Here is a 23,125-nt window from a genome sequence, read left to right as displayed (position 1 = left end):
AACAGCTGCTTTCCCTTCCCCAAAAGGCTGAGTTCTCCTGGGGCGTAGCAGCCTTCAGTGGAGTAGGGACCATTAGGGGCTGAATTTCACTCTTTTTTTGCAGTGTTAGTGGACCTGAACCTTAATATCACGTTCAGTTCTTGGCACATCATTATCAGCAAGACTTTGACAAGCTGAGACAGCAAGGAAAAGTAACAAAGATAGTTATGGGACCGCAGGGTTTAATTTGAGGAGGAATTAAAGGGGGTGAATATGCCCAGCTTGTTTGAACAACATCATGTGGGAGATGTGTACAGTCCACGGATAGTCAAAGGGTGTAAAAGTCCAGGTGAAAGAAGAATTATTTAGGGTTGTGTAGTGGGGCATAACATGGATAATGAGGTGAAGTTAAGAAAGTGAAAACTTAAGCTGAATATTAGGGGAAATTCTGTCCTTCTGCACTAAGGATAATGTGCTGGCATGTAGCGAGGGGGCATGGCCTCCTTCCAAGACTGATGGAGAGGGATGGCCACACACTCTTATGGCGGCGTTAGCCTGCTTACAGAAGGGGAAGGTATGTTTTATGAGAGGGCCTTGAGCTGTGTCATAGGCTGCTGTAATCTTGGGCATGGGGGGCGCTAACAAAATACTTGGTGAGAAGTAACAGCCTCAGCAGAAGTAGAGGTGAAGGAAAATGCCTCTGTGGCCAGGGGGAAGAAAGTACTGGATTGGATCCAAATTAAGAAATGAATGATTTATATTTTTATTTTAATTGTAAATGAGTGACAGAGACAAGCCCCGTCTAAACTGTATCTTCCTTGCATCACTTCACCCTTTTTGTTCCGGTTCTGTTTTCAGAGACCTCTGAGGACTCCGGAAAAAGCGTTCTGTCATCTGAGAGCGTAGAGCACAGTGAAGAGTCCAGACCTGTTCCTGCCGATCAGAGCTCCACCAGAGAGGACTCTGGCTTCCTTTGCTGGAAGAAGGGGTGCAGCCAAGTGTTCAAAAGCTCTTCCGCCCTTCAGACGCATTTCAATGAAGTTCATGCTAAACGGCCCCAACTGCCAGTGTCCGATCGCCATGTCTACAAGTACCGTTGCAACCAGTGCAGCCTGGCCTTCAAAACCATCGAGAAGCTGCAACTTCATTCTCAGTACCATGTAATTAGAGCAGCTACTATGTGTTGTCTTTGCCAACGCAGTTTCCGAACCTTCCAAGCTCTGAAGAAGCACCTGGAGACAAGTCATCTGGAGTTGAGTGAAGCAGACATTCAGCAGCTTTACAGTGGGCTTTTGGTCAATGGAGACCTCCTAGCTATGGGTGATCCTTCGCTGGCTGACGATCATACTATCATTGTTGAAGATGATAAAGAGGAAGAGAGTGACCTAGAAGATAAACAGAGTCCTACTGGCAGTGATTCTGGGTCAGTACAAGAAGACTCAGGCTTGGAACCTAAGAGGGCCCTACCTTTCAGGAAAGGTCCTAATTTCACCATGGAGAAGTTTCTCGATCCATCTCGCCCATACAAGTGCACGGTCTGCAAAGAATCTTTCACACAAAAGAACATTCTTTTGGTCCATTACAATTCAGTTTCTCATCTGCATAAACTGAAAAGAGCCCTTCAGGAGTCTGCTACTGGGCAACCTGAACCTACCAGCAGTCCAGATAACAAACCTTTTAAGTGCAACACTTGCAATGTGGCCTACAGCCAGAGTTCTACACTGGAGATCCACATGAGGTCTGTCCTACACCAGACCAAGGCTCGAGCTGCCAAGCTGGAGGCAGCTAGTGGCAGTGGCAATAGTAATGGAATTGGTAATAGCAGTATCTCTCTGGGTTCATCCACATCAAGTCCCGTGAGTACTAGCAGCTCTAATACCTTCACAACCACCAACACCAGCAATGCTAGCACAGCTCCAGTCCCTAGTTTACTCAGCCAGGGATCCAGTGAGAGTGTGGGAATTCCCCCGTCGAGTAACCCCATTAGCGCTGACATCTCCTCTCCTTCTGAGCCGAAGGATGTCAACCGGAAGAAACTGGCAGACATGATTGCATCCAGGCAGCAGCAACAGCAACAAGCTCAGACCTTAGCACAGGCGCAAGCCCAAGTCCAGGCCCACCTACAGCAAGAGTTGCAGCAACAGGCTGCCCTCCTGCAGTCTCAGCTGTTCAACCCTGCTCTCTTACCACACTTCCCCATGGCCACAGAGACCCTGCTCCAGCTTCAGCAACAGCAGCATCTTCTGTTTCCATTTTACATCCCCAGTGCCGAGTTCCAGCTCAACCCAGAAGTTAGCTTGCCTGTGACCAGTGGCGCTCTGACACTGTCTGGTACTGGTCCAAATTTGCTGGAAGATTTAAAGGCTCAAGTCCAGCTCCCACAGCAGAGCCATACGCAGATATTACAACAGCAGCAAGGCCAGCTCTCTCTGTCACAGCCTCACTCTGTCCATATACAACAGAGCCAGCATCAAGAGAAAAAAAACAAATCCGTTATCAAGGAGAAGGAGAAAGACACCCAGAGGGAAAGGGAAAATGCAGAGAGGGGAGACAACAGTTCATTGTCTAAGGAGTCTCTGCCTGACAACCTAAAGCCCAAAGACAAGAAGGACTTTGCCCCAGGCAATAGTTCAGAACCCTCCCTACTTCCTCCACGTATTGCATCTGATGCAAGAGGCAATGCCACAAAAGCCTTGCTGGAAAACTTTGGCTTTGAGCTGGTTATTCAGTACAATGAGAACAAGCAGAAGGTGCAAAAGAAAAGTGGGAAGACAGAGCAGGGTGAGAACTTGGAAAAGCTTGAATGTGACACATGTGGCAAGTTTTTCTCAAACATCCTCATTCTAAAGAGTCACCAAGAGCACGTTCACCAACACTACTTCCCCTTTAAGCAGCTGGAGAGGTTTGCCAAGCAGTACAGAGAGCACTATGATAAACTGTATCCACTGAGACCTCAGACTCCAGATCCACCACCGCCTCCACCTCCTCCTCCACCTCCACTCCCCACAGCACCTCCTCAGCCAGCTTCCACTCCTGCCATTCCTACTTCTGCTCCACCTATTACTTCTCCTACAATCGCACCAGCCCAGCCATCTGTGCCACTCACCCAGCTCTCTATGCCAATGGAGCTGCCCATCTTTTCACCACTTATGATGCAAACTATGCCACTACAAACATTACCTGCCCAGTTACCACCTCAGCTTGGTCCTGTAGACCCTCTACCTGCAGACCTGGCTCAGCTGTATCAACATCAACTCAACCCTAGCCTTCTACAGCAACAGCAGAACAAGAGGCCACGTACTCGGATCACAGACGACCAGCTCAGAGTTCTTCGGCAGTATTTTGATATTAACAACTCTCCCAGTGAGGAACAGATCAAAGAGATGGCAGACAAGTCCGGACTGCCACAGAAAGTGATAAAACACTGGTTTAGAAACACTCTGTTTAAAGAACGCCAGCGCAACAAGGATTCCCCATACAACTTCAGCAATCCTCCAATTACCAGCCTGGAAGAACTGAAGATAGACTCACGGCCTCCCTCTCCAGAACCTCAAAAGCACGAATACTGGGGAAGCAAGAGGTCCTCCAGGACACGGTTTACTGATTACCAGCTCAGAGTCCTGCAGGACTTTTTTGATGCTAATGCTTATCCAAAGGATGATGAATTTGAACAACTTTCTAATTTGCTGAACCTCCCTACACGTGTTATAGTGGTGTGGTTCCAGAACGCCCGTCAGAAAGCTAGGAAAAACTATGAGAACCAAGGAGAAGGAAAAGATGGGGAACGGCGGGAGCTTACAAATGATAGGTACATTCGAACGAGCAACTTAAACTACCAGTGCAAAAAATGTAGTCTAGTCTTTCAGCGCATTTTTGATCTTATCAAACACCAGAAAAAGCTTTGTTATAAGGATGAGGATGAGGATGGACAGGACGATAGCCAGAATGAAGACTCTATGGATGCAATGGAGCTGTTGACACCAACCAGTTCTTCCTGCAGCACACCAATGCCCTCTCAAGCTTACAGCACCCCCACATCTTCAGCTAATGCAACCTCTTCAGCCTTCGTGCAGCTCACAGCTGATGCAGATGACTCCTCCATGTATAGTTCTAAAATAGAAGCTACAGATGAGAAACCAAAGCAATCTGAACCTCTGAGTACACAGCAAAACCAAACTCAAGATAAGCAAGTGCAACCAAAGCAAGAGCCTCAGCAGCAGCAAGACCAAGGAGAACAGAAGACAAGTTCAACACACCAAAAGATCTCACCATTATCCTCCCCATCCTCATTACAACAGCCTCCACCACAGCCACAGCCACCCCAGTGTCCTTTGCCACAATCAAGCCCAAGTCCATCTCAACTCTCACATCTTTCCCTCAAGCCCCTTCATACGTCCACCCCTCAACAACTGGCAAACCTACCTCCTCAATTAATCCCGTACCAGTGTGACCAATGCAAACTGGCATTTCCCTCCTTTGAGCATTGGCAGGAGCATCAGCAGCTTCATTTTTTGAGTGCACAAAACCAGTTTATCCATCCGCAGTTTCTGGACAGGACACTAGATATGCCTTTCATGCTTTTTGACCCCAGTAATCCACTACTTGCAAGCCAGCTGCTATCTGGAACTCTACCTCAGATTCCAGCAAGCTCAGCCACTTCACCCTCAACCCCAACATCTACAATGAACACTCTGAAGAGAAAGCTGGAGGAAAAGGCCAGTGCAAGCCCTGGGGAAAATGACAGTGGGACTGGCGGAGAAGAACCTCAGAGAGATAAACGTCTAAGGACAACAATTACCCCAGAACAGCTGGAAATTCTGTACCAGAAGTACCTGCTTGACTCTAACCCAACACGGAAGATGTTGGATCACATTGCGCATGAGGTAGGCTTGAAGAAACGTGTTGTGCAGGTTTGGTTTCAGAACACTCGAGCACGGGAAAGAAAAGGGCAGTTTAGAGCTGTGGGGCCTGCCCAAGCCCATAGACGGTGTCCTTTCTGCAGAGCTCTCTTTAAAGCAAAGACGGCTCTGGAAGCTCATATCCGATCCCGTCATTGGCATGAGGCTAAGAGAGCAGGGTACAACTTGACTCTGTCTGCTATGCTCTTGGACTGTGATGGAGGACTCCAAATGAAGGGGGACATTTTTGATGGAGCAAGCTTTTCCCACTTGCCACCAACCAGTAGTGATGGTCAGGGTATTCCTCTCTCACCAGCAAGCAAAACTATGGAGCTCTCACCTCGAACTCTGCTTAGTCCGTCCTCCATTAAAGTGGAAGGAATAGAAGACTTTGAAAGCCCTTCCATATCCTCAGTTAATCTGAGCTTTGACCAAACAAAGTTGGACAATGATGACTGCTCTTCTGTCAACACTGCAATCACAGACACTACAACAGGAGATGAAGGCAATGCAGACAACGATAGTGCAACAGGGATTGCAACTGAACTCAAATCAACATCAGGACCTAGTGAGGGCCTGACAAAGGCTGCCATGATAGCAATGTCTGAGTATGAAGATCGATTGTCTTCTGGCCTTGTCAGCCCAGCTCCCAGCTTTTATAGTAAAGAGTATGACAATGAAGGTACTGTGGACTATAGCGAAACCTCCAGCCTTGCAGACCCCTGCTCACCCAGCCCTGGTGCCAGTGGTTCAGCAGGCAAGTCTGGAGACAGTGGGGATCGGCCAGGGCAGAAACGCTTTCGCACTCAGATGACTAATCTCCAGCTAAAAGTTCTAAAGTCATGCTTTAATGACTACAGGACGCCTACCATGCTGGAGTGTGAGGTCCTAGGTAATGACATTGGACTGCCAAAGAGAGTTGTTCAGGTCTGGTTCCAGAATGCTAGGGCAAAGGAGAAGAAGTCCAAGCTAAGCATGGCCAAGCATTTTGGTATAAACCAAACAAGTTACGAGGGACCCAAAACAGAGTGCACTTTGTGTGGCATCAAGTACAGCGCTCGGCTGTCTGTACGTGACCATATCTTCTCTCAACAGCATATCTCCAAAGTTAAAGACACCATTGGAAGCCAGTTGGATAAGGAGAAGGAGTACTTTGACCCAGCTACTGTACGTCAGTTGATGGCTCAGCAGGAGTTGGACCGGATCAAAAAAGCCAATGAGGTTCTTGGTCTGGCAGCTCAACAGCAGGGCATGTTTGATAATACCCCTCTACAAGCTCTTAACCTTCCTACTGCGTACCCAGCACTACAGGGCATCCCTCCAGTCTTGCTCCCTGGCCTCAACAGCCCATCCTTGCCAGGCTTCACTCCATCCAACACAGGTGGGTTCTGGAACCATCATCTCTCTGCTCAAATGTGACATTTTCCCTAGTATTGCATCTTCAGCACAAATGGATATTTCCCTGGCAATGTCTGAAATCAGGTTCATGAACCCTCTGTTCTGTGATGTTACTTGGTGGGCTGTAAAGAGTAGTTATTTTACCTCTAGTTCCTTAATCCAAGTTCTCTAGCAAGGCAAGAGACTTACTAACTCGCTGTGTGTGTCTCCATATCTGGTGAGCAAGGCCCTGTGTACTGTGGGGCAAGGACCTCTGCTTGCTTTGACACATCCTGTAAATTCTCCAGCACCTTCAAGTAACATGAAAATTGAAGCTTTTATTGAATTAAATATAAAAAGGAATAATATAGTCAATACAATATCCCTTGTGTTGATTCTTTTTACATTAAATTCAATTTGGTACTGCTCCCAAATTTTCAGTATATTGCAGATGTTTGTATTGACAACACAAACTGCATTGTAGAAATGGTGATGGAAAATCTGGTGTTTTTTATATGACAGCCTTCAGAGTGCCTTACAATAGCACCTACATGCGTATCCATGCAGCCACTGATTCTTTTTGAACAATAGTTGGCAGTAAAAGGGAAACACAATTCCCTTATGGCCTACTTTCCATAGACAGAGGCTATGAATTCTCCATCCTCCCCAGTGAACCCTCCGTTCCTCTTCCTTCGCCAGCTGGAGCAGTCATGGAAAAAAGGCCCGGAGTCAGTTTAAACTCAGGCCATTTTTCCAGAAGTCCTTTCTTTGTTGGCACCTGGTGAATGGAGTTTAAACTAGTGTATGTGTGCCTCCCCAGAACATGGTAGCTCTCTGGAGGTGTTACAGCAGGAGTGAATTTGCCAAATAACACCCCCACACACACCCGTGGTCTCCCTTTTCCATGGAACTACATACAGTCCCTGGTCCACAATGAGACATCAGCTTAATACTGTAAGATTTCCCAAAGATATTGCAGGAAATTGCCATAGCTGTTACAGGACCCAAAAGGACTATGAGATTCAGGTCCAGAAGCGACTCTCTGATATAGTGCATGAGTCTGGGACACCTTCTCTAACAAGGTGTTAACATGACCCTGAAATGGTCCAGCATTAAACAGTTTTAAACAAGCTCCAGGGTTTGGAATAGAGAGAGCTCAGGATGCTTGTTTGCTTGGCAAACGCACCATTAAAAATCTTTAACCTTTTATTAAAGATATAGAAAAGAAAGGGGAGGGGTTTAAAGCATACGAAATGGAAATAAGTAAGGCTTTCATTTTAACAACATCTCTTGTTCCCGTTCCCTCTAGCTGAAGAGAGCTTTTTAAAAGGAAGCGCCTTCTGTTTGACAGTCTCATAGATGGTTTTAGAGATGGTAATAACAGTCCATTTTGGGAAAAAGATAACTTAGTTGAGATGGTTTTAAGCTGTGGTTATTGTTGCAGTTACAGTCCAATCCCATTTCTTAGAAGACAAAACAAGACAAACACGCACGAGGGGACAGACAAGGACACCAAAGATTTGAAAATGTAACTTGTCTTTGGTGTTGATTCATATTTGCAGTCTCACTGAGCAACACAGCCATGACACGCAGTCTTGGCCACTCCTGAGACCCAGCAAACTTGTACCAGTGTCAGTCCTTGAGTGGTGTTGGTAAAGCCTATTTATTTAGACTGTCTTCTCCCCCGCCCCCACTCTTACTGATTTTTATAAACAATCTTCTGTAACAGGCTGAGTTGCACTTTTGTTACCTTTTCCCATCCACGTTTCTTGTTACGGGTGACTAGAACCATTTCATACATTTCCACCCGCTTTTCCAACAGTTAGGCTCACATAGACTCATAGACTTTAAGGTCAGAAGGGACCAATGTGATCATCTAGTCTGACCTCCTGCACAAAGCAGGCCACAGAATCTCACCCATCCACTTCTATAACAAACCCCTAACCTATGTCCGAGTTATTGAAGTCCTCAAATTGTGGTTTGAAGACCTCAAGCTGCAGAGAATCCACCAGCAAGTGACCCATGCCCCACGCTGCAGGGGAAGGTGAAAAACCTCCAGGGCCTCTGCCAATCTGCCTTGGAGGAAAATTCCTTCCCGACCCCAAATATGGCGATCAGCTAAACCCTGAGCATGTGGGCAAGACTCACCAACCAGCACTCAGGAAAGAATTCTCTGCAGTAACTCAGATCCCATCCCATCCAACATCCCATCACCGCCCACATGGCCTACTTATCCGCTGATAATCAAAGATCAATTGCCTAAATTAAGCTATCCCATCATACCATCCCTTCCATAAACTTATCAAGCTTAGTCTTAAAGCCAGATATGTCTTTTGCCCCCACTACTCCCCTTGGAAGGCTGTTCCAGAACTTCACTCCTCTAATGGTTAGAAACCTTCGTCTAATTTCAAGTCTAAACTTCCTAGTGTCCAGTTTATACCCATTTGTTCTTGTGTCTACATTGGTACTAAGCTTAAATAATTCCTCTCCTTCCCTAATATTAATCCCTCTGATATATTGATAAAGAGCAAGCATATCCCCCCTCAGCCTTCTTTTGGCTAGACTAAACAAGCCAAGCTCTTTGAGTCTCCTTCCATAAGACAGGTTTTCCATTCCTCGGATCATCCTAGTAGCCCGTCTCTGAACCTGTTCCAGTTTGAATTCATCCTTCTTAAACATGGGAGACCAGAACTGCACACAGTATTCCAGGTGAGGTCTCACCAGAGCCTTATATAATGGTACTAACACCTCCTTATCTTTGCTGGAAATACCTTGCCTCTTAGGCCCCAGTTATTACAGCAGTTCTTTGAATGGAGCTAGGTAGAGCACCTTCTACAGTGCAAGTGGTTTGAGGAAGCCACATAGTAAGAAAAAGTGCTCTAGCAAAGACCCTACTATTGAGTCTAGCTGGAGCACAGTGTGGTTTCCCTGGACTATTGGGGTTTCAGAATAGGGCTTCTTCAGAATGGTCATCTCATCTGCCTGAGAACACTCATCAGACTGGCATGGCCAAAAAGGAACAAGAGAGACCATTCTTTGAAGATGCTGGAGGAGGACATGTTGGAGGACTTGGACCTGCCCTAAGTGCTGCACCTGACTGCTCTTCTTAGGATGTGTCAAATGGTTTCTGATTTGTCACGCTGTCTCCAGAACTGTCCTTTGCCTGGCACCATATGGAGGAGTCCTCAACAGGAGCCCCTGTTCTAGACTAAGCCAGTGCCATCAGACTCCAGAGTCCACAGTTCCTGCCAGATCTCAACTCAGTCCCACAGAAGTCTTGAAATCGAGAAAAGCAGGTTCTTTAACATTCTGCTGCAGGTACACCTCAGGGGAGCACCAGAAGGGATCTTGGATAGCTCCAGAGTTTTACCTAGAATTTCCTCAATATGAGTAGAGAGAGAGCTTTTGGGGCCTGTGATCCTCCATCTCTTGTATTGGAGAGCGATGATAAGAGATCAGAGTCTCCTTTCCCCAGGAAGTCTCTTCTTCCAGATAAGGCTAAGGCTCCTGTCTGGATCCTGTAGCCTGCTCTTTCTGCATCCCTTGCAGTATTTATGCTTCAGTCACTCTACCTCAGAGGAGGAAGAGGAACTGGTGGGAGAGCCTTTAGAGGCACCCTTTTTATCCTCATCCCTGGATGAGACTGTCTTAACTACTTCCTCCTCTCCTCTGCGTGATGCCTAGGCCTTTCAGGGGCAAAATGGGCAGAATGGCAGTAGCTCTGGAGTTTCCTGCAGTTGCCAAGGTCAAGAATTCACAGAATTTGTGTGGATTCTTGGAATTCCAAGTAAGAAAGAGAGAACTTTCTAGCCTATTAATGAAGATCTGTTGAAACCAGCCAAAGAAGTCTGAAACACCCTGCCTCTGTTGACTCAGTTTCTAGGAAGTTAGATTTATACACCTATGTGCTATATTCTATAGTTCCCCAGGGAAAGACTTGAATTATTCTGCAAACATCCTTAGTTGTTGTTTCAGCCTCAGCTAATGAATGGCATCTAGTCCTGGGGACCCAATGGCCGGTCCTGCTGTAGCTAAGCAAGCATGTGCTGGAGGACTCAGCACCAGTTCTTAGAGATTTAGACCCTTGCCCAGCTTCCTGTTGTACTCCTCTCTTTAGGAACTGTTTATCCCAAGCACAGAAAGCCATTTCTTTAACTGTTGGACCCTAGAGATCATTGAATGAAGCATTCTCCCTTTGGTTCAAAGCCATTCCAAAATATACCTTTTCAGGGTACTTTCTCAGAAGAAACTATTGTGAGAAGAGGTCTTAATCCTCATGATAACAAGAACCATAAAAGTGTGGTGCTAAAGCACAGTGCAGGAAAAGTTTATTATTCTTAAAAGAAATGCTGGCCTGTGTCCTATCCTGGACCTCCATGAATTAAACCAATATTTAAGGAAAATCAAATAATGCATAGCTTCTTTGGAAATCATAACCCCTCCTCTTCACCCTCAACCTTCAAGGTGCTACTTCCACATCTCAAGAAGGTAAAGGCACAGGACGTGCTTCAGGTTTATGATGGCCAGAAAACACTACCAGTGCATGGCATGCCCTTTCAGGCTGGCAACAGTCCTGAGGGCATTCCTTAAATGCTTGGTTTTGACAGATACATCTGGTGTCTGATCTAACAGGTACATCCATACCTGGAAGACTGGCTTACAAGCTCCCAGTTTTAGCGCAGGGTAATTCATGTCTTGGAGGAGGCTTGCTCCTTCTTTGTTTACTCTCAGCAGGGCATAGGCTGTCTTCTGTGATGGGTGCTACCAGAGAATGTCTTAACGTGGATACCTTTCTCTGCTCTTGTTCATTAGCTAATAATTGCAATCTGAGTTGAGGGGTACACCTAGGAGCTTTGAGTCTTCATTGTCATGGAGACCTGAGGAGTTCAGTCCCATACAAATTTGCTAGAGATTTAAGTCACCAGATTGGCTATCAGGTCCCATTTCCCATGGATCAAAGAAAATTCAGTGCAGATTCTCTCAGATACTATGGTTGTGATAGATTACCTGAACAGACAGGGAGTTTGTGTCAGGAAGCAAACCATGAGAATGATGCATTCACAATGAAGGACCCTTAAACACTATTTTAGCCAACAACCACGACTCTGAAGGCTGCAAATCAGCATGAGTAGTTTCTCTGAATCTCAGTGGCTCTTCGGATATGTGCAGGATGAGCTTATCATGAACTAGTTTGCTGCAAGTCAGAACAAGAGTGTCTAAAATTCTGTTTGAGAACGGACAGGGATCCTCAATGCACAAGAGTCAGGAAGATTTGACAAGACAAAGCTAGTGTGACCTTAGTTGTGCCACACTAGATATAGCACAGCTGGTTCTGGCTCTCTCCAAAGATCATCCACTCCACCTCCCTCAAGTCAAGATCCTTTATCCCATCCAAACAGCAGGGTGTTCACCTGACAGTGTACCTTCTGAATTTCTAGGGCAGGATGTCTTCAGCTGAAGAAATTAGGGCAGCACTGCTGGAGTCCAGAAAACCCTTCATTAGAAGTTATGCTAGAAGCCATGGCTTTTTTCCTGCTTGGTTACCAGACTTTTTCCACTCTCTGACAGTGGCAAAGCAATTTCAGCCATGGCGAAGGTCTGCTCCATCACTGTTTGTGCTTATCACAGGTGTCTCAAACACGCGGCCCGCGGGGCTCTTGTGTGTGGCCTGCCAAGCTTCCCGCAACCCCCACCCGCCTACCCGCGAGATGGCCCCCTGTGGTGCTGCGAGCCCCGTGCTGCTCTCTGGAACAGCTGGCAGCCTGCCCCTTCGCTCCAGGAGTGAGGGGGAAGGAGGCACAGGGCTCCTGCATTGCCTCCTTCCAGGCACCGCCCCCCGCAGCTCCTATTGGCCAGGAACAGGGAACTGCCGCCAATGGGAGCTTCGTGGGAGGTACCTAGAGGAGCGGCAAGAGCAGCGCATGCTCGGAACCCCTCCCCCTCCCCCTCCCCCAGGGGCTGCAGGGACACGGTTCCAGCTGCTTCCTGGAACGGAGCAGCATGGGGCCAGGACCGGGCCCTGGCCCTGGTGCGTGCCGCTGCCGCCCCAGAGCCGCTCCAGGTAAGTGATGCCAGGCTGGAGCTCACACCCCTCCTGCACCCAACTCCCTGCCCTGAGCCCCCTGCCGCACCCCTCCTGCACCCAACTCCCTGCCCTGAGCCCCCTGCCGCACCCCTCCTGCACCCAACTCCCTGCCCTGAGCCCCCTGCCGCATCCCACACCCCTCCTGCACCCAACTCCCTGCCCTGAGCCCCCTGCCGCACCCCTCCTGCACCCAACTCCCTGCCCTGAGCCCCCTGCCGCACCCCACACCCCTCCTGCACCCAACTCCCTGCCCTGAGACCCTGCCGCATCCCACACCCCTCCTGCACCCAACTCCCTGCCCTAAGCCCCCTGCCGCACCCCACACCCCTCCTGCACCCAACTCCCTGCCCTGAGCCCCATGCTGCATCCCACACCCCACCAGCACTCAACTCCCTGCCCTGAGCCCCCTGCCGCATCCCACACCCCTCCACCCAGCTCCCTGCCCTGAGCCCCCTGCCGCATCCCACACCCCTCCTGCACCCAACTCCCTGCCCTGAGCCCCCTGCCGCACCCCACACCCCTCCTGCACCCAACTCCCTGCCCTGAGACCCTGCCGCATCCCACACCCCTCCTGCACCCAACTCCCTGCCCTGAGACCCTGCCGCATCCCTCCTGCACCCAACTCCCTGCCCTGAGACCCTGCCGCATCCCACACCCCTCCTGCACCCAACTCCCGGCCCTGAGCCCCTGCCGCATCCCACACCCCACCAGCACCCAACTCCCTGCCCTGAGCCCCCTGCCACACCCCTCCTGCACCCAACTCCCTGCCCTGAGCCCCCTGCTGCATCCCACACCCCACCAGCACCCAACTCCCTGCCCTGAGCCCCCTGACGCATCCCACACCCCTCCACCCAGCTCCCTGCCCTGAGCCCCCTGCCGCATCCCACACCCCTCCTGCACCCAACTCCCTGCCCTGAGCCCCCTGCCGCATCCCACACCCCTCCTGCACCCAACTCCCTGCCCTGAGCCCCCTGCCGCACCCCTCCTGCACCCAACTCCCTGCCCTGAGCCCCCTGCCGCACCCCACACCCCTCCTGCACCCAACTCCCTGCCCTAAGCCCCATGCTGCATCCCACACCCCACCAGCACTCAACTCCCTGCCCTGAGCCCCCTGCCGCATCCCACACCCCTCCACCCAGCTCCCTGCCCTGAGCCCCCTGCCGCATCCCACACCCCTCCTGCACCCAACTCCCTGCCCTGAGCCCCCTGCCGCACCCCACACCCCTCCTGCACCCAACTCCCTGCCCTGAGACCCTGCCGCATCCCACACCCCTCCTGCACCCAACTCCCTGCCCTGAGACCCTGCCGCATCCCTCCTGCACCCAACTCCCTGCCCTGAGACCCTGCCGCATCCCACACCCCTCCTGCACCCAACTCCCGGCCCTGAGCCCCTGCCGCATCCCACACCCCACCAGCACCCAACTCCCTGCCCTGAGCCCCCTGCCACACCCCTCCTGCACCCAACTCCCTGCCCTGAGCCCCCTGCTGCATCCCACACCCCACCAGCACCCAACTCCCTGCCCTGAGCCCCCTGACGCATCCCACACCCCTCCACCCAGCTCCCTGCCCTGAGCCCCCTGCCGCATCCCACACCCCTCCTGCACCCAACTCCCTGCCCTGAGCCCCCTGCCGCATCCCACACCCCTCCTGCACCCAACTCCCTGCCCTGAGCCCCCTGCCGCATCCCACACCCCTCCTGCACCCAACTCCCTGCCCTGAGCCCCCTGCCGCACCCCACACCCCTCCTGCACCCAACTCCCTGCCCTAAGCCCCATGCTGCATCCCACACCCCACCAGCACTCAACTCCCTGCCCTGAGCCCCCTGCCGCATCCCACACCCCTCCACCCAGCTCCCTGCCCTGAGCCCCCTGCCGCATCCCACACCCCTCCTGCACCCAACTCCCTGCCCTGAGCCCCCTGCCGCATCCCACACCCCTCCTGCACCCAACTCCCTGCCCTGAGCCCCCTGCCGCATCCCACACCCCACCTGCACCCAACTCCCTGCCCTGAGCCCCCTGCCGCATCCCACACCCCTCCACCCAGCTCCCTGCCCTGAGCCCCCTGCCACACCCCTCCTGCACCCAACTCCCTGCCCTGAGCCCCCTGCCGCACCCCACACCCCTCCTGCACCCAACTCCCTGCCCTGAGCCCCCTGCCGCATCCCACACCCCTCCACCCAGCTCCCTGCCCTGAGCCCCCTGCCACACCCCTCCTGCACCCAACTCCCTGCCCTGAGCCCCCTGCCGCACCCCACACCCCTCCTGCACCCAACTCCCTGCCCTGAGCCCCCTGCCGCACCCCTCCTGCACCCAACTCCCTGCCCTGAGCCCCCTGCCGCACCCCACACCCCTCCTGCACCCAACTCCCTACCCTGAGACCCTGCCGCATCCCACACCCCTCCTGCACCCAACTCCCTGCCCTGAGACCCTGCCGCATCCCACACCCCTCCTGCACCCAACTCCCTGCCCTGAGCCCCATGCCGCATCCCACACCCCACCAGCACCCAAATCCCTGCCCTGAGCCCCCTGCCGCATCCCACACCCCACCAGCACCCAACTCCCTGCCCTGAGCCCCCTGCCACACCTTTCCTGCACTCCCTGCCCTGAGCCCCCTGCCACACCCCTCCTGCACCCAACTCCCTGCCCTGAGCCCCCTGCCGCATCCCACACCCCACCAGCACCAACTCCCTGCCCTGAGCCACCTGCCACACCCCTCCTGCACCCAACTCCCTGCCCTGAGCCCACTGCCGCATCCCACACCCCACCAGCACCAACTCCCTGCCCTGAGCCACCTGCCACACCCCTCCTGCACCCAACTCCCTGCCCTGAGCCCCTGCTGCACCCCACACCCCTCCAGCACCCAAATCCTTGCCCTGAGCCCCCTGCCGCACCCCTCCTGCACCCAACTCCCTGCCCTGAGCCCTCTGCCGCATCCCACACCCCACCAGCACCCAACTCCCTGCCCTGAGCCCCCTGCCACACTCCTCCTGCACCCAACTCCCTGCCCTGAGCCCCCTGCCGCATCCCACACCCCTCCAGCACCCAACTCCCTGCCCTGAGCCCCCTGCCGCATCCCACACCCCACCAGCACCCAAATCCCTGCCCTGAGCCACCTGCCACACCCCATCAGCACCCAACTCCCTGCCCTGAGCCCCCTGCCACACCCCACACCCCTCCTGCACCCAACTCCCTGCCCTGAGCCCCCTGCCGCACCCCTCCTGCACCCAACTCCCTGCCCTGAGCCCCCTGCCACATCCCACACCCCACCAGCACTCAACTCCCTGCCCTGAGCCCCATGCTGCATCCCACACCCCACCAGCACTCAACTCCCTGCCCTGAGCCCCCTGCCGCATCCCACACCCCACCAGCACCCAACTCCCTGCCCTGAGCCCCTGCCGCATCCCACACCCCACCAGCACTCAACTCCCTGCCCTGAGCCCCCTGCCACACCCCTCCTGCACCCAACTCCCTGCCCTGAGCCCCATGCTGCATCCCACACCCCACCAGCACCCAACTCCCTGCCCTGAGCCCCCTGCCGCACCCCACACCCCTCCTGCACCCAACTCCCTGCCCTGAGCCCCCTGCCGCACCCCACACCCCTCCTGCACCCAACTCCCTGCCCTGAGCCCCCTGCTGCACCCCACACCCCTCCTGCACCCAACTCCCTGCCCTGAGCCCCCTGCCGCATCCCACACCCCACCAGCACCAACTCCCTGCCCTGAGCCCCTGCCGCACCCCACACCCCTCCTGCACCCAACTCCCTGCCCTGAGCCCCTGCCGCACCCCACACCCCTCCTGCACCCAACTCCCTGCCCTGAGCCCCCTGCCGCACCCCACACCCCACCCACACCCAAATCCCTGCCCTGAGCCCCCTGCCGCACCCCACACCCCTCCAGCAACCAAATCCCTGCCCTGAGCCCCCTGCCACACCCCTCCTGCACCCAACTCCCTGCCCTGAGCCCCCTGCTGCATCCCACACCCCTCCAGCACCCAAATCCCTGCACTGAGCCCCCTGCCATACCCCTCCTGCACCCAACTCCCTGCCCTGAGCCCCCTGCTGCATCCCACACCCCACCAGCACCCAACTCCCTGCCCTGAGCCCCCTGCCGCATCCCACACCCCACCAGCACCCAAATCCCTGCCCTGAGCCCCCTGCCGTATCCCACACCCCACCAGCACCCAACTCCCTGCCCTGAGCCCCCTGCCGCATCCCACACCCCTCCTGCACCCAACTCCCTGCCCTGAGCCGCCTGCCACACCCCTCCTGCACCCAACTCCCTGCCCTGAGACCCTGCCGCATCCCACACCCCACCAGCACCCAAATCCCTGCCCTGAGACCCTGCCGCATCCCACACCCCTCCTGCACCCAACTCCCGGCCCTGAGCCCCTGCCGCATCCCACACCCCACCAGCACCCAAATCCCTGCACTGAGCCGCCTGCCACACCCCTCCTGCACCCAACTCCCTGCCTGAGACCCTGCCGCATCCCACACCCCTCCTGCACCCAAATCCCTGCCTTGAGCCCCCTGCCACACCCCTCCTGCACCCAACTCCCTGCCCTGAGCCCCCTGCCGCACCCCACACCCCTCCTGCACCCAACTCCCTGCCGTGAGCCACCTGCCACACCCCTCCTGCACCCAACTCCCTGCCCTGAGCCCCCTGCTGCATCCCACACCCCTCCAGCACCCAAATCCCTGCACTGAGCCCCCTGCCATACCCCTCCTGCACCCAACTCCCTGCCCTGAGCCCCCTGCTGCATCCCACACCCCACCAGCACCCAACTCCCTGCCCTGAGCCCCCTGCCGCATCCCACACCCCACCAGCACCCAAATCCCTGCCCTGAGCCCCCTGCCGTATCCCACACCCCACCAGCACCCAACTCCCTGCCCTGAGCCCCCTGCCGCATCCCACACCCCTCCTGCACCCAACTCCCTGCCCTGAGCCGCCTGCCACACCCCTCCTGCACCCAACTCCCTGCCCTGAGACCCTGCCGCATCCCACACCCCTCCTGCACCCAACTCCCGGCCCTGAGCCCCTGCCGCATCCCACACCCCACCAGCACCCAAATCCCTGCACTGAGCCGCCTGCCACACCCCTCCTGCACCCAACTCCCTGCCTGAGACCCTGCCGCATCCCACACCCCTCCTGCACCCAAATCCCTGCCTTGAGCCCCCTGCCACACCCCTCCTGCACCCAACTCCCTGCCCTGAGCCCCCTGCCGCACCCCACACCCCTCCTGCACCCAACTCCCTGCCGTGAGCCACCTGCCACACCCCTCCTGCACTCAACTCCCTGCCCTGAGCCCCCTGCCGCATCCCACACCCCACCAGCACCCAAATCCCTGCCCTGAGCCCCCTGCCGCATCCCACACCCCACCAGCACCCAACTCCCTGCCCTGAGCCCCCTGCCACACCCCTCCTGCACCCAACTCCCTGCCCTGAGCCCCCTGCCACACCCCTCCAGCACCCAACTCCCTGCCCTGAGCCCCCTGCCGCATCCCACACCCCTCCAGCACCCAAATCTCTGCCCTGAGCCCCCTGCCACACCCCTCCTGCACCCAACTCCCTGCCCTGAGCTCCCTGCCACACCCCTCCTGCACCCAACTCCCTGCCCTGAGCCCCCTGCCGCACCCCACACCCCTCCACCCAACTCCCTGCCCTGAGCCCCCTGCCGCACCCCTCCTGCACCCAACTCCCTGCCCTGAGCCCCCTGCCGCACCCCACACCCCTCCTGCACCCAACTCCCTGCCCTGAGACCCTGCCGCATCCCACACCCCTCCTGCACCCAACTCCCTGCCCTGAGCCCCCTGCCACACCCCTCCTGCACCCAACTCCCTGCCCTGAGACCCTGCCGCATCCCACACCCCTCCTGCACCCAACTCCCTGCCCTGAGCCCCATGCCGCATCCCACACCCCACCAGCACCCAAATCCCTGCCCTGAGCCCCATGCCGCATCCCACACCCCACCAGCACCCAAATCCCTGCCCTGAGCCCCCTGCCGCATCCCACACCCCACCAGCACCCAACTCCCTGCCCTGAGCCCCCTGCCACATCCCACACCCCACCAGCACCAACTCCCTGCCCTGAGCCCCCTGCCACACCTTTCCTGCACTCCCTGCCCTGAGCCCCCTGCCACACCCCTCCTGCACTCCCTGCCGTGAGCCACCTGCCACACCCCTCCTGCACCCAACTCCCTGCCCTGAGCCCCCTGCCGCATCCCACACCCCACCAGCACCAACTCCCTGCCCTGAGCCCCCTGCCACACCCCTCCTGCACCCAACTCCCTGCCCTGAGCCCCTGCTGCACCCCACACCCCTCCAGCACCCAAATCCCTGCCCTGAGCCCCCTGCCGCACCCCTCCTGCACCCAACTCCCTGCCCTGAGCCCTCTGCCGCATCCCACACCCCACCAGCACCCAACTCCCTGCCCTGAGCCCCCTGCCACACTCCTCCTGCACCCAACTCCCTGCCCTGAGCCCCCTGCTGCATCCCACACCCCTCCAGCACCCAAATCCCTGCCCTGAGCCCCCTGCCATACCCCTCCTGCACCCAACTCCCTGCCCTGAGCCCCCTGCTGCATCCCACACCCCACCAGCACCCAACTCCCTGCCCTGAGCCCCCTGCCACATCCCACACCCCTCCTGCACCCAACTCCCTGCCCTGAGCCCCTGCCGCACCCCACACCCCACCAGCACCCAAATCCCTGCCCTGAGCCGCCTGCCACACCCCTCCTGCACCCAACTCCCTGCCCTGAGACCCTGCCGCATCCCACACCCCTCCTGCACCCAACTCCCGGCCCTGAGCCCCTGCCGCATCCCACACCGCACCAGCACCCAAATCCCTACACTGAGCCGCCTGCCACACCCCTCCTGCACCCAACTCCCTGCCTGAGACCCTGCCGCATCCCACACCCCTCCTGCACCCAAATCCCTGCCTTGAGCCCCCTGCCACACCCCTCCTGCACCCAACTCCCTGCCCTGAGCCCCCTGCCATATCCCACACCCCACCAGCACCCAACTCCCTGCCCTGAGCGCCCTGCCGCATCCCACACCCCTCCTGCACCCAACTCCCTGCCCTGAGCGCCCTGCCGCATCCCACACCCCTCCTGCACCCAACTCCCTGCCCTGAGCCCCCTGCCGTATCCCACACCCCTCCTGCACCCAACTCCCTGCCCTGAGCCCCCTGCCGCACCCCACACCCCTCCTGCACCCAACTCCCTGCCCTGAGCCCCCTGCCGCACCCCACACCCCTCCTGCACCCAACTCCCTGCCCTGAGCCCCCTGCCGCATCCCACACCCCTCCTGCACCCAACTCCCTGCCCTGAGCCCCTGCCGCACCCCACACCCCACCAGCACCCAAATCCCTGCCCTGAGCCGCCTGCCACACCCCTCCTGCACCCAACTCCCTGCCCTGAGACCCTGCCGCATCCCACACCCCTCCTGCACCCAACTCCCGGCCCTGAGCCCCTGCCGCATCCCACACCGCACCAGCACCCAAATCCCTACACTGAGCCGCCTGCCACACCCCTCCTGCACCCAACTCCCTGCCTGAGACCCTGCCGCATCCCACACCCCTCCTGCACCCAAATCCCTGCCTTGAGCCCCCTGCCACACCCCTCCTGCACCCAACTCCCTGCCCTGAGCCCCCTGCCATATCCCACACCCCACAAGCACCCAACTCCCTGCCCTGAGCGCCCTGCCGCATCCCACACCCCTCCTGCACCCAACTCCCTGCCCTGAGCCCCCTGCCGTATCCCACACCCCACCAGCACCCAACTCCCTGCCCTGAGCCCCCTGCCGCATCCCACACCCCACGAGCACCCAACTCCCTGCCCTGAGCCCCCTGCCACACCCCTCCTGCACCCAACTCCCTGCCCTGAGCCCCCTGCCGCATCCCATACCCCTCCAGCACCCAAATCCCTGCCCTGAGCCCCTGCTGCATCCCACACCCCACCAGCACCCAACTCCCTGCCCTGAGCCCCCTGCCGCATCCCACTCCCCACCAGCACCCAAATCCCTGCCCTGAGCCCCTGCCGCACCCCTCCTGCACCCAACTCCCTGCCCTGAGCCCCCTGCCGCACCCCACACCCCACCAGCACCCAACTCCCTGCCTGAGCCCCCTGCCGTATCCCACACCCCACCAGCACCCAACTCCCTGCCCTGAGCCCCCTGCCGCATCCCACACCCCACTAGCACCCAACTCCCTGCCCTGAGCCCCCTGCCACACTCCTCCTGCACCCAACTCCCTGCCCTGAGTCCCCTGCCGCATCCCACACCCCTCCAGCACCCAAATCCCTGCCCTGAGCCCCCTGCCGCATCCCACACCCCACCAGCACCCAACTCCCTGCCCTGAGCCCCCTGCCATGCCCCTCCTGCACCCAACTCCCTGCCCTGAGCCCCCTGCCGCATCCCACACCCCTCCTGCACCCAACTCCCTGCCCTGAGCCCCCTGCCGCATCCCACACCCCTCCTGCACCCAACTCCCTGCCCTGAGCCCCCTGCCGCATCCCACACCCCACCTGCACCCAACTCCCTGCCCTGAGCCCCCTGCCGCATCCCACACCCCTCCACCCAGCTCCCTGCCCTGAGTCCCCTGCCGCATCCCACACCCCTCCAGCACCCAAATCCCTGCCCTGAGCCCCCTGCCGCATCCCACACCCCACCAGCACCCAACTCCCTGCCCTGAGCCCCCTGCCATGCCCCTCCTGCACCCAACTCCCTGCCCTGAGCCCCCTGCCGCATCCCACACCCCTCCTGCACCCAACTCCCTGCCCTGAGCCCCCTGCCGCACCCCCTGGGGCAGCGTTGGGGTGGGGACTTCGCGGAAGGGGTTGGAATGAGGCAGGGAAGGGGTGGGAGGAGGCGGGGCCTAATGGAAGGGGTAGAGTGGGGGCGGAGCCAGAGGCAGCAAGGGGTGTGTGTCAGTGATGTGGTCATTTGAGTTTGAGACCCCTGGTTTATCATGTCCCTGTGAAAGGGAGCACGGTATTTACCAGTCCCCTGATGAAACCATTTTACAGGCTCTTTTGTGCTGTCCCATTCAGGGGTTTTACTGGTTCTTGTACCGTGAATTTCATCTTATCCATACTCAGAGAGGGGCTCTTAGTTCATGGGATCTTCCTTCCTCTATCACTTCGTGCTGATCTCAGCGTTCTCGGAACGGTAGACCCTGTTGGCCAACCAACCTTATACTGCATTGGTCTGTCTTAAGCCTCAGCCCAAATTTCTAACCAGTGTTGTATCAGATTTTCACTTTGGGCTATATCACTATCTCTATTTCTTCCAAAACCCCATCAGTATCCTGCAGAGATGAGGCTACATACTCTGGCCATTAAAAGCAATCAGCTGCTACTTAAAGTATGTATACGCTACCTGCCGGATCAGCGGATACATCAATCCCCAAAAGCGCTCCCCGCTGACTCCGGAACTCCACCAGGGCAAGAGACGGAAGTGGAGTTGACGGGGGAGCAGCGGCCATCGATCCCGCACCGTGAGGACGGGTGGTAAGTCGATCTAAGATACGTCAACTTCAACTATGCTATGCTCATACCTGAAGTTGCCTATCTTAGATTGACACCCTCTCCCCCACCCCCGTCAGGCTTAGGCTGGAGCCCAGGCTCCTGCAGTCTTCCATCTCGCAGCACCCAGAACTCAGGCTGCAGCCCCAGTGCAAACATCTTCCTGCAGTCTTATAGCCCCATAGCCCAAGCCCCGCAAGCCCAAGGCATCTGATCCAGGCCACCTGTGGGTGTGTTACTGCAGTGTAGGCATGCCCCTAGATAGTTAACAATGCTAGCATTTAAATTATTATAATTAGTTTTCAGAATCCACATCACACCAAGATAAATGGGGCATTTTGCACCTCACTGAGAGCTCCTTGCCCCAGATCTTGACTGTATTCTGGCCCTTATGCTGCTGCTGTGGTATAAAGGAGCTAGAAGCAGCTGGATCTCTCCTGCCAGGAATGGCCTTATGCTGCCCCTCTTGCCCTGACCCAGCCCAGGCTTTGGGAAGTACAAAGGTGACCTTTCACCTCCTGAGCGCTCTCTCCTAAGAGGCACAGCTTAGTCAGGGCTATTTTTGGCTGTCTGCAGTATTTCCTGATTCTGCATCAGTTTGCACTCAGTTCACCTGTGAGCAGTTTGCAACTATAAGGCAGGAATTTCCCTAAATGAAGGGTTAGATTCTGCAGCACAAATCTGCAGGAAGGCTTGATGCTGCAGCAAATCCCACAGCTGTGGGATCCCTGAAAACGTGGGCCCTGCCTATGAGAAAATGAATGTTTCTTTTATTTCCCCTTCAAGGCATCAGGAGACTCTCTTTTCAGGAACTTGTGTGCCAATGGCAATGGACAGGACTGATGCTTCAAACCCTTTCAGCGGCACTCCTTTTGCCCCAGCTATTAACAACTGTAGAGTAAAGATTGACAGCCCTGGAGACTATATTGTGACTGGCTATCCCTTCTGCTGGGAAAACTAGCCAGCTTCATGTTCCACTATTAATCCATCTCCTTTGTGAGTATACCTTAGGGTGCATTTACTTCCACCCAAAATACTAGGTTCTTGCCTTAAGGGGATATCTAAATACTACATAAACTTTGGAACTACATCAAGGCTGTATGCCCAAAGCCTCCCATACTGGAAAGGCAGAGGCAGCATTAGAGGTTTATGGATCCATGAATTTTTACCCAATAAGGACAAAAGAGTTTAGAGACTCCGTCTGTTCAGTTCTCTGCAATAGCCATGCCCAGCTCTCCCGAATCTAGAGAGAGTTTAATGAGGTTGATCATTT

General features: G+C 56.1%; 1 protein-coding gene across 7 annotated transcripts in view; it reads left to right on the top strand.

Moving 5' to 3' along the window:
• The window catches only part of ZFHX3 (zinc finger homeobox 3), a 301,533-nt gene that overhangs the window by 267,983 nt on the left and 10,425 nt on the right, over positions 1-23,125 (top strand). For 6 of the 7 annotated variants that reach the window (XM_050922216.1, XM_050922217.1, XM_050922213.1 and 3 more), the window contains one exon: positions 838-6,258. In XM_050922216.1, coding sequence (XP_050778173.1) covers positions 838-6,258 — 5,421 coding nt within the window. Of the gene's footprint in view, positions 1-837; positions 6,259-11,692; positions 11,844-23,125 lie in introns of those variants that run through there. The other variant, XM_050922215.1, reaches the window with a different exon arrangement.

This window comes from Gopherus flavomarginatus, chromosome 14, assembly GCF_025201925.1.
Source record: "Gopherus flavomarginatus isolate rGopFla2 chromosome 14, rGopFla2.mat.asm, whole genome shotgun sequence".
Taxonomy (NCBI): Eukaryota; Metazoa; Chordata; order Testudines; family Testudinidae; genus Gopherus; species Gopherus flavomarginatus.
Note: the sequence above shows the minus strand (reverse complement) of the source record. Positions and strands in the feature narration are given on the sequence as shown.